General features: G+C 47.3%; 4 protein-coding genes across 4 annotated transcripts; 2 read left to right on the forward strand and 2 right to left on the reverse strand.

Moving 5' to 3' along the window:
• Nucleotides 1-668: 668 nt before the first annotated feature.
• On the forward strand, nucleotides 669-2751 carry EV420DRAFT_1634383 (cytochrome P450; the record flags this gene model as incomplete). Its single annotated transcript, XM_060476315.1, has 12 exons — nucleotides 669-858; nucleotides 914-1238; nucleotides 1296-1444; nucleotides 1498-1613; nucleotides 1661-1766; nucleotides 1815-1828; nucleotides 1878-2067; nucleotides 2118-2199; nucleotides 2246-2371; nucleotides 2425-2435; nucleotides 2484-2613; nucleotides 2670-2751. 12 exons carry the CDS (start codon nucleotides 669-671, stop codon nucleotides 2749-2751), a joined length of 1521 nt encoding a protein of 506 aa, XP_060339779.1.
• Nucleotides 2752-3526: 775 nt separating this feature from the next.
• EV420DRAFT_83557 (uncharacterized protein) lies at nucleotides 3527-5849 on the reverse strand. Its single transcript, XM_060483656.1, has 4 exons — nucleotides 5723-5849; nucleotides 4453-5592; nucleotides 4264-4403; nucleotides 3527-4212 (listed from the first exon to the last, which is right to left on the reverse strand). The coding sequence occupies exons 1-4, from the start codon at nucleotides 5734-5736 to the stop codon at nucleotides 3587-3589; spliced, it is 1920 nt and encodes a 639-aa protein (XP_060339780.1). The 5' UTR covers nucleotides 5737-5849; the 3' UTR covers nucleotides 3527-3586.
• A 3586-nt stretch (nucleotides 5850-9435) lies between these two features.
• Nucleotides 9436-10975, reverse strand: EV420DRAFT_1634385 (uncharacterized protein; the record flags this gene model as incomplete). Its single annotated transcript, XM_060476316.1, has 11 exons — nucleotides 9436-9576; nucleotides 9626-9788; nucleotides 9841-9869; nucleotides 9924-10000; nucleotides 10055-10139; nucleotides 10192-10273; nucleotides 10330-10360; nucleotides 10416-10465; nucleotides 10520-10654; nucleotides 10710-10837; nucleotides 10895-10975. The coding sequence occupies 11 exons, from the start codon at nucleotides 10973-10975 to the stop codon at nucleotides 9436-9438; spliced, it is 1002 nt and encodes a 333-aa protein (XP_060339781.1).
• A 754-nt stretch (nucleotides 10976-11729) lies between these two features.
• On the forward strand, nucleotides 11730-14457 carry EV420DRAFT_83628 (cytochrome P450). Its single transcript, XM_060483660.1, has 14 exons — nucleotides 11730-12057; nucleotides 12115-12150; nucleotides 12207-12339; nucleotides 12390-12510; nucleotides 12573-12640; nucleotides 12699-12727; nucleotides 12791-12926; nucleotides 12976-13193; nucleotides 13252-13538; nucleotides 13590-13617; nucleotides 13673-13690; nucleotides 13745-13758; nucleotides 13814-13930; nucleotides 13985-14457. The coding sequence occupies exons 1-14, from the start codon at nucleotides 11835-11837 to the stop codon at nucleotides 14228-14230; spliced, it is 1674 nt and encodes a 557-aa protein (XP_060339782.1). The 5' UTR covers nucleotides 11730-11834; the 3' UTR covers nucleotides 14231-14457.
• Nucleotides 14458-14566: the final 109 nt, after the last annotated feature.

Raw genomic sequence — 14566 nt, forward strand, 5'->3', positions numbered from 1 at the left:
GTGCATTCTCCCGAAATATGTCCATGATGCTCTCCGTGCTTCTAGTACGTACCTCCACCACCTCTGTGGGACCACTGTACTGATGTCGAGCCTTAATGCTTACTGCCCTCGTTCACTCCCTGGGGTTCTGAACTCGTGAGGCGCTTCATGGTTTCTGTCACCGTGATGTCAGTCACAGCGGCAGGACCCTACGCGGTCTGCGATGCTACTATCAAGTATCTTGTTAATCAGGCTTCAGTCGAATTAGGAATGTGTGTGGGGAGCGTAGCACCATGTAGCACCTTGCTTCATCAAAAGAGCATATGGCTCGCACATTCGTCATGATCCAGGCATTCCTGTCCTTCTTTGCCGTCGGCACCCTTTGTCGTCGGAAAACGAAACCGGACTTATGTCGCTTGTACTAGTTTGTCCGTTTTTCCAGATCTCGGATTTTCGTGGCCAGAGATTCTTGTCACGGCTGATGAACACTAAACATATCTACTTCTAGAACAAAGGTCATTTTGGTCAGTGGTTACTCCGTGTAGCCTACAGTAATCCTGAACTCCGAGTTGGCAAGCATGGTTTGTACGACCTGAGTTGGTTTAGCTCTCTCTTCCTAAAGTACTAAGAAGTTGATAATATTGCAGTATAAAAGAATGTGCCTTAGTACGGTGCTATGGTCTTCAACAATGCTTTTCTCTGTCCTGCTTATCACTGTTGCACTCGCCATTCTCGTCTTAGCCGAACGCCGTTTCCACCAAAAACGTCCCAACGCGCCATTCCCTCCCGGTCCCAAGGGATTTCCCTTTATCGGGAACCTTTTCGATATGCCCTCTGAGAAAGAATGGCTCACTTTCGCCAAATGGGGAGAAAAATACGGTAAAATGTAAACACAAATTTGATTGCCAATACTCACGTAGTAGTGCGTCATAAGGCGACATCGTATCGGTTTCCACCCCTGGAAAGCGTCTAGTCATATTAAACTCGGCTAGTATGGCTATGGACGTTTTGGACAAGAAAGGCTCCATCTATTCTGATAGGCCCATAGTAGAGATGGGCGGCGAGCTCGTTGGCTGGAAGAATATACTTGGTCTTATACCTTACGGTGCACGCTTCCGCAGCTACCGCCGACAGATTCATCAGCTTTTCGGGAAAAAGGCGGCAATGGAGCAGTTCTTACCGGTCGAGGAACAAGAGACACATCGTCTTTTAAAGAGAATTTACGCTAAACCGGAAGATCTTCCAAAGCATATTCGGAAGTGAGTAAAATCGTTCCATCTCTAATGAGAGCGATACTGACTGTCTATTGCTTCAAGAATGGCCGGGGCCATCATCCTGCGGATTTCATACGGATATGGGATTGAAGAGGACGACGATCCCTTCATCGCGTTGGTAATGGAAGCTATGAATCAATTTTCTCTTTCCACGACTCCGGGAGGTTTTTTGGTCAATCTTGTTCCGATCTGTACGCGACTCGGCTTATGCTACGCGTTTTGTGGCTAAACACAACACGGTCAGTACGTTACCTCCCAGACTGGTTCCCTGGGGCAGGATTCAAGCGAACCGCGAAGGAATGGCGATCAACACTCGTGGATATGGTGGAAAAACCTTATAGTTATGCGAAACAGCAAATGGTAAGAGCCGTCATGCATCACACCCAGCGCTTCTCACCAGTCTGCAGGCAGCAGGTTCGGCTCCCTTTTCCTTTACGTCTAGTTACCTAGAAGGTGGAATGAGTGAGGAAGAGGAATATGATATCAAGTGGCTCGCCGCATCTATTCACACAGGTCGGTGAAGCAACTAATTCCATCCTTCCATGCTCATTCTTTCGACAGCCGGTACGGGTACCGTAGGTTTCGCTTCTTCGTTTATTTCATATACAGTCTAACAGCGAACAGACCGTACCGTCCATCTACGCATTCTTCAAAGCCATGATTATGTTCCCTGAAGTTCAGGCGAAGGCGCAAGCAGAGATAGACACGATCGTCGGAAACGATAGGTTACCTCGATTTGCTGATCGAGACCGTCTTCCGTACGTCGATGCTCTGACACGCGAGGTTACACGTTGGCATACTGTCGGACCTACAGGTGGATATATATGTTGCTGTCAATTATCTATGCTCACACCTTGGATTCAGCTGTACCCCACTGTGCTAGCGAGGACGATGTTCACTCTGGTTATTTTATCCCGCGAGGATCGTTTGTCCTGGGAAACGTATGGTATGCGGACGCCTATCTCTTACATTTAGCCGTTCACTGTTAATAGGAAAATATTGCATGATCCCGCGGTATACGACCAACCTTTCGAGTTTAAGCCTGAAAGATTTCTCCGAACGGAGGGAAAGGAGCCAGCCTTTAATCCGTCCAATGTAGCCTTCGGATTTGGTCGTCGGTGAGTTGTCTTCCTTCTCATAGGGATGCTGATGTCTTGAAGTCCATTCACAGGACATGTCCTGGTATGTCGTACCTAGTTGCGAGCGCGCTCTTACTGACAGAACGTTTAGGTAGAGAGCTCGCTGAAGCCTCTATCTTCATTTCATGTGCTATGGTGCTGGCAGTATTTGATATTAGCAAATATTCTGAGAACGGTGTCATTTTTGAGCCAGACATGGAGCAAACCACGGGGACTGTAAGGTAAGCATATCCTAAGTCGGTCCTCTTATTTCCTGCCTCCATAATTTCGCCTGTAGTCACCCATCTCCGTTCAAATGCACGATAAAACCTAGGAGTGAGAAAGCTTTAGGGCTTATCAACCAAGAGTGGGACCTGTGAACTCGTTATTATATGTTTGATTTCTTATGTACAAATTCGCCTTGCTTCGAATAAAATATGTTACCTTCTGCGAACTGTATAAGCATCAGGATACATGCCAGCGCCAATGCACATCGTCAGTTGGTCAGTCAAAGACTCAGAGCCAAGTGCCGGCATACAGTTATTTTATTAAAGAATTTATTGGTTTCAAGGGTTCTACTACAAGTTGATAGACCTAGATACATGCAGGGTTGAGCAGAAAGGTAGCACTTGCGTGTTTGAACTCACCTTCACCCGCTAATTCGCCACTACTATCACCATCCCTCGACCTTGAGTAAGCGGAGGTCGCCAAACAGCGTGTTCTGGTTTGCAGAATCTGAAGCTGCAAACCAGACGCGTTCTGATTCTGCCACAGACGCGTTCATCAATGGCGCGTCTGACAATATCGAGATATGCCGTTCGTCGTGAGAGGAAAGCTGTAGCGGAGGAGTCTGAATGTCTCAACGCGTTATGGAGGATGCAACACATAAGTTTGATTCATCCAATGCCATCACGCCAGGTGTACCCTTTGCCCAAGACCTACGACTTGCGAGCTGAACATTTTCAGGTTGCAATCGTTCCCGCTAGTCGAACATTGACGCTAGGGTGTAATATAGGCCTTGTCATCCCCATAAAATGAAACGGTGAAACAACGCACATAATCTTGCAAAATTGGCCAGTCTTCAGAGTTGGCTGACCGTAAGTTCGCAAACACAATGGTTTTTATTCACGGATCCTCATCCAATTCGGACTCTAGCACTCAAGACAAATTAACAAAGTATGGTTCAAACGGTCCTGCAATTGCGTGGCGCCTCTATCATCTCGAGAGTTCTCGCCCAAAACCAAGAAGAGGTTTCTCCTTTCGATCCAACATGCTCTTCACCTGCCTTCCCACAACACCGGGAAGCTCTAGGTACACGTGCTGAAACGAGTACGTTCTTGTAGACCTGCCTGTTCCATATTCATACGCCTCCAAACATGCCTTCATAAAAAGTCTGCGCGCTTCTTCACCGAGCTCCGACCTGATGCAGTCAGCGACGTATGCGTACCCGTCTTGCTGACTTCGCAAAGGAAAAGGAAACTGTTCATGCTGCCCGAATAATAGCATGAGGAGTTGTGAAAAGTTGGCTTTTTCAATGATGTTGGTATAATTCTCGATCTCCTGACAGGGTCCGTTATGCGGCTGACTAGTTCCTGGGCAAGACGGGTTATCGTGAGTCAGTCGACCGTAAAAATCTTCGAGATCGCCATCTGTAGAGACAGCGATAAGGACGATATGGGGCTGTCCAGCCCATGGTGACGAGATGATTTCGTCGTGGGAGACAGGAGTGACATCGAACCAGTTGGCGTGGCCTATTGCTGTGATGTTTTGGTCTTTGACGGACTTATATTCGTCCCAAGCATCAGGGTTTCGGGTAACGCGATGTAATATGATATGATAGCCTGAGGGATGGGAATGAGACATCAGGTAATAGGAAAGGACGGCTAGCTTACCATCCGAGCAGAATCGCTCAATTGCGACGAGAATGGGTACACCCTTCGTCAGCCAGGCCACACGGACAGGTAGGATTGATATGTAAGAGGAAACGCAAGCAACTTGACGAGTGTTGGGAACAGCGTAATTGCCACACAGCCTGAAGAAACAAAGTCAGGATTAAATTATAACCAAAATATAATGCTAACCTCTGAGCCGCTGGACTGAGGCTTAATGCGACCGTAGCTTTCTTCATCCAATTTACTGACATTTGGGAAATATATACTTGCATGGTCTCGCACTCGTTGACGAGCGTCGTCTTCTTCGCCCTGTCCCCTGGACGAATAAGGCTGGATAACGACACACTCTCCACCAGGTTAAGCGCATCCAGTGCTGCTTCAGTCTCGGTGTAAGAAAGTAGAGGTTCGACCCGAATGATCATGCCAGCGGGAGGGCCAGGCTTGAAGATCACCCTCTTGGGAATCGAGAGTAGATGCGAAAATGTTAAGAAACGAACGATAGACCAGGCATCGGCGGGGTCCCAACTCACGTCGACGGTGATCGAGCGGTGACTGCGATTGGGGGATGATGAAGATTCAGAGGTGTCAGAGGAGGGTGATTCAACAGGTGAGAAGGATTTGTCAACGATAGCGTCCAATCCAGAGAGGGCATTACCCTCACTGTCTGTGCCAGGGCCAACGAAGGGTACTTCCGCTGCAGGCGTATTTGTCCCAGATGAATTCGAGTTGGCGTCAACCAGCGTCATGAACGCGCGAAACCCGATCTTCTGGAATATGTCGGATAGCGTGATGATAGATGCAAAGCCTAAAGGGCCTGTGTTCCCGTTGGTCTTTGCAAGTTTTTGTAAGAGGATAGCAGTTTTCACTCTATTCTCCCTGAGTAATTGAACTGCTTGCTCAAGGAATCGCCTCTTCTCTGGGGAGGAGGAGACGTCCTCGATGAGATCCCAGAGCATCTGAGCACGCATGTGGCAAGCACAATCGCCTACATGCGGATCGAACATTGCGAGGACGTCTGAGCATGGGGCGTGATTGTACGACCCGGAAATGAAGGAATGAAAGATAGAGAGAGCGGTTTCGATGGAGTGAAGGCCGTGGAGACAATGGAGAACTGTTCGACCGACATCTTTGCGACGAACGATTTTATCAGTTTCAGCGAGAAGAAGTATGGTAGCCATTGTATATGAAGTACGGTCCAAGTACAGAGACAGCGTTTCTGTAGGAGTCTCTTCAAGTACTCTCTTTCCTGGAATTCCGGATAAATTCTGAATTTTCGTGGGGTTTGTGCATGAACGTGGTCCTGAGAGCGGCGGGGTCATCGGAGGTGATCTGTGATGATGGAAGGAGGGGCACAGTCAAATGATGGTACGAAGGTCAGGACTAAGAAATTACCTGTGGGAAGGATTCAGTGTCGAGGTGTTACACTATCGGCCGAGGCAACCTCCGGTCGTAGTCCCACCTTGTCAAGCACATGGTTCTATCCAAAGTGCGGAGAAGAGTGGAGACCTTGATTAACGCAATCGTCGATTCGAGAACACAAAAGCGACCGCAGCACGTCGCCGGGGATGTCTCTGATGGTATTCAGGACGTTCTCAATGCAAACGTCACACACAAGAGGATGGAAGCGGTGAAATGGAAGCGGAAAAGATGAATACCCCGAGAACTAGGTTCTGTGATGTGAAAACATAGGAAACGTACTGCTGTTGTTTGAAGTCAGCTCCACGATCTGGACTAGGCGGTAATAGATTTAAACTCACTAGATGAAGGATACCTATAATGAAAACATGGAGGCATTGAACACCCGAAGATCAAGCTTCCTGGGCACGAACGTGGGTGGGTCCAAACATGGAATTGAAGATACAATCTCCCATCGTCGTCGCACCATTATGACAAGGGTCGTCACTGTCGTATGGGCTAGCAGCACCCATGTAAAATTCCATCCACGAGACCTTCTCTCGACATATAAACGTCTGTGCAGGTGACAATCAAAATGGATTGGTCGATATGTACGGAAATGAATCTGTCGTCATTTTCACTTGACCTGCTGAAAAATCTCGTTTCCTTCATGGCCTGGCATACGCCCTCTTCATTTGGAAGAACAACTCGCGCACTCTCCTTAGTCTGGAAAGACTACGCTGTTCCAAGACTCGCTAGGCTATGCTAGGAATAATCATCCACACAAGGTCTTCAATCTCTCCGTGTGTAAAGGAAATCTGGAAAGAAACGAAGAGTTACGTAGAGACTGATGGTGGGAGTTAGAATCGGCAGCGACGGTGGTGGCCTGTGCGCATCCATCAATTCTTATTAGTCAGCAGTCGGAGGCATCCGGAACTCTCTGTGGAGCAAGGTCAGTACCTTTCTTTGTAAAGAGTCTTAATTTCTACTCACCTTGTCTCTCTGCACACAACAATATACTATTTCTTTCGATACATCAGAGTATATGGTATGGCTGAATGTCCATGTCGCTACGGGGGACTATTCACAACGTCAATGTTGCATAACCGCGACAACTTCGTAAACACTGAATCAGTTGTCAAAACACCAGTGTGCCAAGAAATACTTCGATGCAGCGCTGTCGATTCAAGGACAGCGGAAAATGGAGGCACCGCATGTCAACAGTCACGAAAACTCCGTTGAAAAGTGATGTTAATCTCTTCAGCCTTCTTTTGTTTAACTGATGTTGGTTGTAGTCGCGCGAATACTTAGCCGTCATTATCTGTGCTTGCGCTTACCGCGCAACCTGCTGTATCTAAACACAGGATTTTCAGGTGTGGGTCAAGAAGACGCGGCTTGCGTTGTGTAGTTTCACACGTTAGCCCTGTATTGCCGGCCCTAAGACGAACTTTCTTGACCCCCATAAACACCAAAGGACTCGCATGCGCTTTCCCCCCTCTTAACGGCAAGCCGCCCAAATCTACCGTGAGCTCCGAGACGCTTAAGTCTCGACCCCGCCTGCTTTCTCTAGTTAAGCTTTTCCCAACGCATAGGAGCAAAGTCATGACCTAGTTCGCTATGGCACTGTGGGTCCATTGTAGAAGCCCAACTTGAAGCAATAGCTAATAATAATCGTCGGGGCCACTGGTTGATTTCACACTCCACCAGCCTCCATAAACCATTTTGCAGCCAATCTAGGCAGTAGAATCTCTGTTGTTCAGTTCCGGGCAGCCGTACTCTGGTTTTTCGAAGTGGTGAAAGACTGAACTAATCGCTTCGGTCGTTATATTCGTTCTTCGTCAAAAATCCCCAACAGGAGTGGATGAGGCGCGCCCATTGGGCGAATCTTACACCCTGCTTGACATTTTGAAGGTACACTTAGAAATGAACCGATACGACTCGGTAGTAGAGTCGGTTTCCTGCAAGGAGTTGAATGATGCGGAAAAATGCAAGTGCCTCTAGTCCTTCCATCGCGTGACCTGCCTTTTCGTCGAAAGTCCCGTCGTCGTGTATCGGCTGTCTTTTCCACTACAGACGTACGTTTCCCTCAAATCTCTTCTCCTTTCAATCAGAGGTTGTCATTTACATCTCCGAAACAGTTTTCAAAAGATATGCTACTGAGTAGCTGTTCCTAAGGCCGTGAGGACTTGCTGACCTGCACAATGCATCAACAGCAATATCGCACCTTTGGCCGACCCTAAGGGAGATGTGCCGGATGCTTCTTGATATGAGCCCCGGCTGAGAAACCATTTGTTACATGTCAATTGCTGTCGGTGGACTCGGAGGATGGTCGCCCTGAATGACTCTTGGAGGCTACAAAGCGAGGAGCATTTGTTCACTTTCACCAAAGGGGATGCATGGTTTCAAGTAAGGTTGGAAACGGCGAAGTAAAGGTAGTCGGACATCAGGATGAACAAGGATAACAATATACCACATTTTCCCAGAGGTAAGTGGGTATTTCAATAGTCAGGAACCCGCAAAGCGCGAGTACCGTTTTCCCACAATCGTCTCGCCCTTCATCATCTTGCCGTCTTCCAGTGCTTGAAGTGACCGATTCGCCAAAGAAAGATCGTATCGTCAGAAAACCGCGAGGTGCCGAAAACTCTACTAGTCCTTGACAGCATTATAATCTTTTGACCTTGCACTCGGGTCTCTAGGCTTTAAACAATTGTTTCAAAGAAAAGCGGACATCATGACTTGCCTAACTATCTCCTGGCAGGACGAGTTCTCGACTGGGGCCGTAATTGTGCCCATGCCCGCCACTTCGATTGTCTGCTTGCTTCACCTCAAACGCTTCCGAACATTAGGCCTCATTCAAACCCATTCTTATGGAGTCGGAATTGCTAGTGATGGTCTCGTCGTTACCAGTCTCAAATATTATGAAGCGCTATCTGTCTAAATTGCATGACATCCCTCGCCTGAGGATGAGCCTGTTCAATTCATGGAATACTAGCAGCGGCGATCATAACTGACATACATAACCGTGGTCAAATGCTCAATACAATTCTATAGTCTACGGCACATACTGTATCCTCGATACATGCGTGGTTTCAGAGTGCCGTACACCTTTGTGTCCAAATTAATGCCATGATTTCAAAAGGGAAAAGCAAGGGGGCACTTGGGGAAAAGATACCTTGTCCTCTCTTCACTTGGAGTCTTAGGGAGATATTTTGGCTTAACCTCACTAGTCGTATACTCTGGTATGAAGGATCACAATACTCCGATTTTGCACCTGGGCGGAATTCACTGAAATGAGCCCAGTATCGTTGCTAACCACCCCGAAGCGCAATCTACCGAATTGAAAAATGGGTAAGCTCCAAAATTTGAAACGACAAACTAATCTAAATTAACCCAAACACGAGGCTCACAACTCGTATTGGATTGACGTTCTCCTCTCCTGACAACTAAACTGCTGCGATCCAGAACCCCCCCCCCCCCCCCAGGTACCAACACGATTTGATCCTTCAAAAATTACGTCCAATTGCTAAATCTTGACAAAGGGACAAGCACGCTTCTTCACGTTTGTCGCGTCGTCAAGGGTAAGATGAATGACACTTAGTTTGAACACCCTTGGAATAATACAAAGTCTGGGCCACCCACGTCAGCCGGTCACCTAAAATTGCATAGTTAGCTCGCTGTAGGGTGTTTTAATTTATCCAAGACATTGTACAATAATTTATATACTGAAAAAACTAGGAAAACAGCGACCAACCAGCCCCGTATGAGCAGAGATGAGATCTACAAGCCCCGACTTCCTTTTGATTCCCACCGTTGAGATCGGTCACTACGTTCAACGGAGGAGAGCTCAATATCATGAGCATTCTTCGAGGGTTCACTCTCCAGACCTGCATCATTCATAACGGTTGTGCTAACCCCGACCTGTGTAAAGACTTAGCAGGATGAAAACAAGCCAAACTATATACCTCACCTTTATTCTCCCATGCATCGGATCATGTGTTGCATCGCGTAGGGCTGTAGCAAAGGAAGCGTGTCCGGTACTGTCTAAAACCGCCCGAAGCGACGTTCTAGATAGAAGCGTGACCATGACGGTGAGTGTATATACACGCGACATTGAGAACTGAGGTAAAAGGCTAGGATGCATCGTGAGATATTTTCGGCAGCAAGACCTTCGAAAGTGTTTACTGATATGCGGTGTCTTGCAGCGGTAGGAACTTCAAGATGTCAGATTGGAACGGTCGGGGAACACCTGGTTATAGAAAGCATACCAGAATCAAATTTAACAGCGCTACAATGGCGGTGAAGGCGCTGGTCTCCATGGACATTTGAACGAGGCGGTAAATAACTGACAGGCGGGGTGGGAGTTAGCAGTACATACAGCAGCATGCAACAGGCTCACCTGCGTCCGTCTTCTTAAACGACGTTCTGGATTGGAGGAGATAGAAGACCAGAACACTGGCGATTCCAATATCAGCGACGCTCGTCTACGGCAGAAGTTAATAAAGGAGCTACTGCGCGATGCATCACCTAACTTACAGATATTAGCCACAAGGTTATGGGCAAGGAGAACTGTCCTAGAAGACTGAATCTCTTCTTTTCAATGAAAGAGCCGGATACGCTGAAGCGTGTTCAATCAGTTAAGCATCTTCCGTCAGAAAGGACTAGCCTACGTACGCTAGCCCAGAGCCGAACGAGAAAAGGACAACTAAGTGGAGGATAGCATTTAGCACTAACTTGAAGCCACGGACGTGACAACTTACGGATTGTCAGAAAAACAACGGTGATTGTTGATTTGGTTATCCTCCAACACCTGAAAGAAGGGCACTTAATTACATCGTATAAAGGGATTGGTAAAGGTACTCACCGAACAAGGAAAAATACTTGAGCTACGAATCCGACTATAGCGGTGAAGCCAGGTTCCGTCCACATCGTCCATTGCTGCAAGTCGAAGGCCTCGTAATCTCCGTAGCCCAAAACGGATGTTCGGTAGAGAACATGACTGAGTGAATTTGAGTTGGAAGCACCTAAGTGATGTGACATACAGCAGTACTCACAAGTCCAATCCGCCTATGAAAAGATTAAAAAATAGCAGAAGGCTGACTATCGTCTTGTTGAATAATGTGTCGTGATTAAAATGATCTCGGTAATAATCTGCCATTTGAGCGAGTATAAAACCCATGAGCTAGAAAAGCGAGTGCATTGAAGTTTAAACATATGGGGATGCCATTGTGGCACTCACCAGTTGCTGCATCCAGACCCCAGTCACTAAGGGCCCGAAGGTCACATTGACGACACTTTGTGGTGGGTTGCTGGATGACATGGAATAGCGTGCTGGCCAAGGGAGCTATGAAGCCTGACGTTGGGGCCTTATATATACTAAGTGATGGAGGAATCCGAAGGATTGAATGGATGTTGTAAACCCGTTACGATCTTACAGCACCTTTCCCCCCATCGCGCTCAGGGAAGTGTCGGGGCAGCTCTGGGGCAACCGGAATTATTCGTGTGCATGTGGTCCCATCTCGGTACCCAAGCGATGGAACAATCCTTAAGATTCCAAGCTCGATCCAAGTTGAACTTACTGCTGAAAATATGAATTTCCCATCGGAAATTTCCAGTAGTCGAAGATAGATTCATCATTAGCAACCTACTATTGGACCAAAAATGGTGCTGATGGTGGTGTTCGGCGGATGAAAAGGCTGTGCGGGCCACACCAGCACCGACGATTACCTGACAACGAATAAGCCGAATAAGGTAAGTACCTGAGGAAGCTCTGATACGCGTTTGAATACTTCCTTTTGTTGTTAGCCTTAGCGGTCGTGTTCTGTATAAGTGTAGTAGTGGTCGTTGCTTTAGCAGTAAGTAAGGGTGCAAAAGACCCGCCTAAAGCCGAATGACAAGTATGGAAAAGACGAGTCGTCGTCGGAGTTGTTGATATCCCCTTTTGGACGCTGTGGTTCACCATCAACATTCATCCCCGCGGAAGCATTCAAACGGGAGCCTTTTCTGGACTCCATCCGATTCGCTCTTTCGGCTAGTAGAAGCATCAATATATGATGGTTTCCTGCATGTATCTAATTCCAGCTGGATTTCTTTATGTCAAATCCAGGGTTGATCAGTCAGCAATCGCTAGCTCGCTGCTCAAGGGTTATCTTCTTTCTTTTCTCCAGTGCCATCTCTGAATGAACTCATTGGGAACCTTCGGCAAGAAGATGCTCTGGGCGGGCACTACTAGCTCAACCATGCTACTAGTCGACATCGTTGTCTTTCTCGTTGCCGTCGCTGTCGCCGTCAAGTTATACTACAGACATTCGAGGAACCCTCTTGGACTTCCCTCTCCCCCCGGTCCACAGCCGAGCTTCATCCCTTTCGTTGGGAATATCCCTGATATGCCAACTAAAGACGGTAAGGAAATCTACATTCTTCCAACTTAGTATCGATTGTTGATATACTACCGGACAGAGTGGTTCAAGTTCACAGAATGGGGAAAGCAATATGGCACGTCTGCCGGAACTGTCTACCCTTCTGACAGAAATGTTAAACCGTACATGCAGGGCCGCTTATGATGCTCGAAATCATGGGTCAGAAAATGTGCATTATAAACAGCGCACAAGTCGCCACGGATTTACTCGATACCCGATCGTCGATCTACTCGGATAGGCCTCCCATGGTGATGGTGAAAGAGTTGTACGTTCTGAGGCAAAGTATATCATAAGAGTGCGCTGATCTCTATGCAGGATGGGCTGGAACTTCAATATGGGTTTCCAAAGTTATGACTCCGAGTATAAGAAGAGCCGGAAGCTTTTTCATCATGGCTTCAATCCTCGCGCCTCAGATGGATATCAACCTATACAGACGGTATGCACCGGATTAAACATTGAACACCCTCAGCCTAACGAATTGACCTCCCTTCGTTACAGAGGGAGCTTACTATACTGCTCGCAAAGCTCCTTCAAAGCCCGGAACGATTTGATGAACATCTTCGGACGTATGTTTTCTATAATTGCTTGCTAACACTTAAGTAGTCATTGACTGGCTGCTGATAGGACGACGGGGGCAATCATCATGATGATCGGTGTGTTTATCAGTCAGGAACGATGATTCGTGCTTGACCAGTGCCTATTTGAAATCTGACCAGCCTTCGGATACCAAACTGTTGAGAACGATGAATTTGTACGCATCGCGGAAGAAGCGCAATTAGCCATGGTATCAGCTGCTAGACCAGGGGCTTATCTTGTGGACTTCTTACCATTCCTCAAATACGTCCCAGAATGGTAGGCGACTCATACTCGTTTGGGGTTGTTAACATACGGAATTTTCTAGGTTCCCGGGCACAGGTTTCAAACGGGTTGCCAGAGAGGGATGGGAACTTGCACAGGATCTTCAGGATAAGCCTTACGCTTGGGCGAAGAAGGAATTTGAGGAGGGTAGAGCACGTCCGAGCTTCTTCACAGCATTAATGGCTGCGAAGGGACTATCTTCAGACGATACTGTCGAAGAGGCTAATATCATCAAGAAGGCTTCAGCGGTTATGTATGCGAGTACGTGCCTTCTACTGGGGATATTAAGTATGTGGCGGTTGACACACCTTGTCCTTAGCTGGTGCCGACACCATTTTAGCATCAGTACTCACATTTTTCTTGGCAATGCTTCATGCCCCTCAGGTTCAAAAGGTGGCACAAGAGGAGTTGACCCGTGTTATCGGGAATGATCGTCTCCCAACTTTCTCTGACCGGGACTCGTTACCGTATATTAACTGCATCGTCAAAGAAACTTATCGTTGGGAGCAGGGTGTGCATCTCTCCTGTTTTTGGGCTATTTATGAAATTACCTTAACCATTCTAGTCATTCCCCTCGGCGTTCCCCACCGGCTAATGAAGGACGACGTGAGTATAATCGCTTCCGCGACTCTAGTATCTTTGACTTGGGGTTGTCAGGTCTATCAAGGTTACTTTATCCCTGAGGGTAAGTTTATTCATGCCTCCCAGATCGCATGAAGAAGTGAATGCATCCCTTCTAGGTACGACCATGATCGTTAGTGCGTGATTGTCTGCTCTTCTCCTGCAGCTGTTCGAATAATTGTAATTCTCAGATCAATGGGGTATCGTAAGTACTTAGCAGTATCGATACTCCTTACAATCAGTTGATAATATTTCTATAGTCGCATGACGAGACTATGTATCCTGATCCAATGGCTTTCCGGCCTGAACGCTTCATGCATGCACCAGACGTCAAAGATGGAGGGCCTCGCGAACCTAATACCATTGCATTTGGTTGGGTAAGTCATAGATACCCGTTCCTGTACATTCGCCTTGACCGGGGATTTTAAAAGGGTCGTCGTATCTGCCCAGGACGCTTCCTGGCCGAAAATTCTCTTTGGTTGCACGTTGCGACAACCCTGCATTGCTTCAACATCCTTCCTGTCACTGGGTCGAACGGGAAGGCAGTGATTCCACCTAGAGACTATACGTCCGGTCTGGCTAGCCGTCCAAAACCGTTTCCCTGTCATATTAGGCCAAGAAACGCAGACGTCGTCGAATTGATCAAGCATAGCGTCGCTGGGGTTGAAGATCAATAGGGCTTGTGCTCCCTACCCTTATTTCTTCTTCGAGTATGTAGTTGCAGCCCGCTGTGCAATGTATATTTCTCTGGCGGGCGATTACAGGGCCACGAGTCGCATGTCCTACCAATTCATTTTTCGCGCTCGAGTATTTTCACTCGTTGCTTTTTTAACCTTTCATTCCTCAACCACTTTTTCATCTGAAAGCTCTCATTATCGTTCATGCCAATAGCCAATAACCACCCCGATACAAAGTATATAACTTCCATGAAGCTGTGATCAATGCGGCTCCAGAAAAATGATGGTGAGACTTGATGTATCATATATCTTCATGGCTTTATCAGATCGTTGAGC

This window comes from Desarmillaria tabescens (assembly GCF_030435595.1).
Source record: "Desarmillaria tabescens strain CCBAS 213 chromosome Unknown EV420scaffold_1, whole genome shotgun sequence".
Classification (NCBI taxonomy): domain Eukaryota; kingdom Fungi; phylum Basidiomycota; class Agaricomycetes; order Agaricales; family Physalacriaceae; genus Desarmillaria; species Desarmillaria tabescens.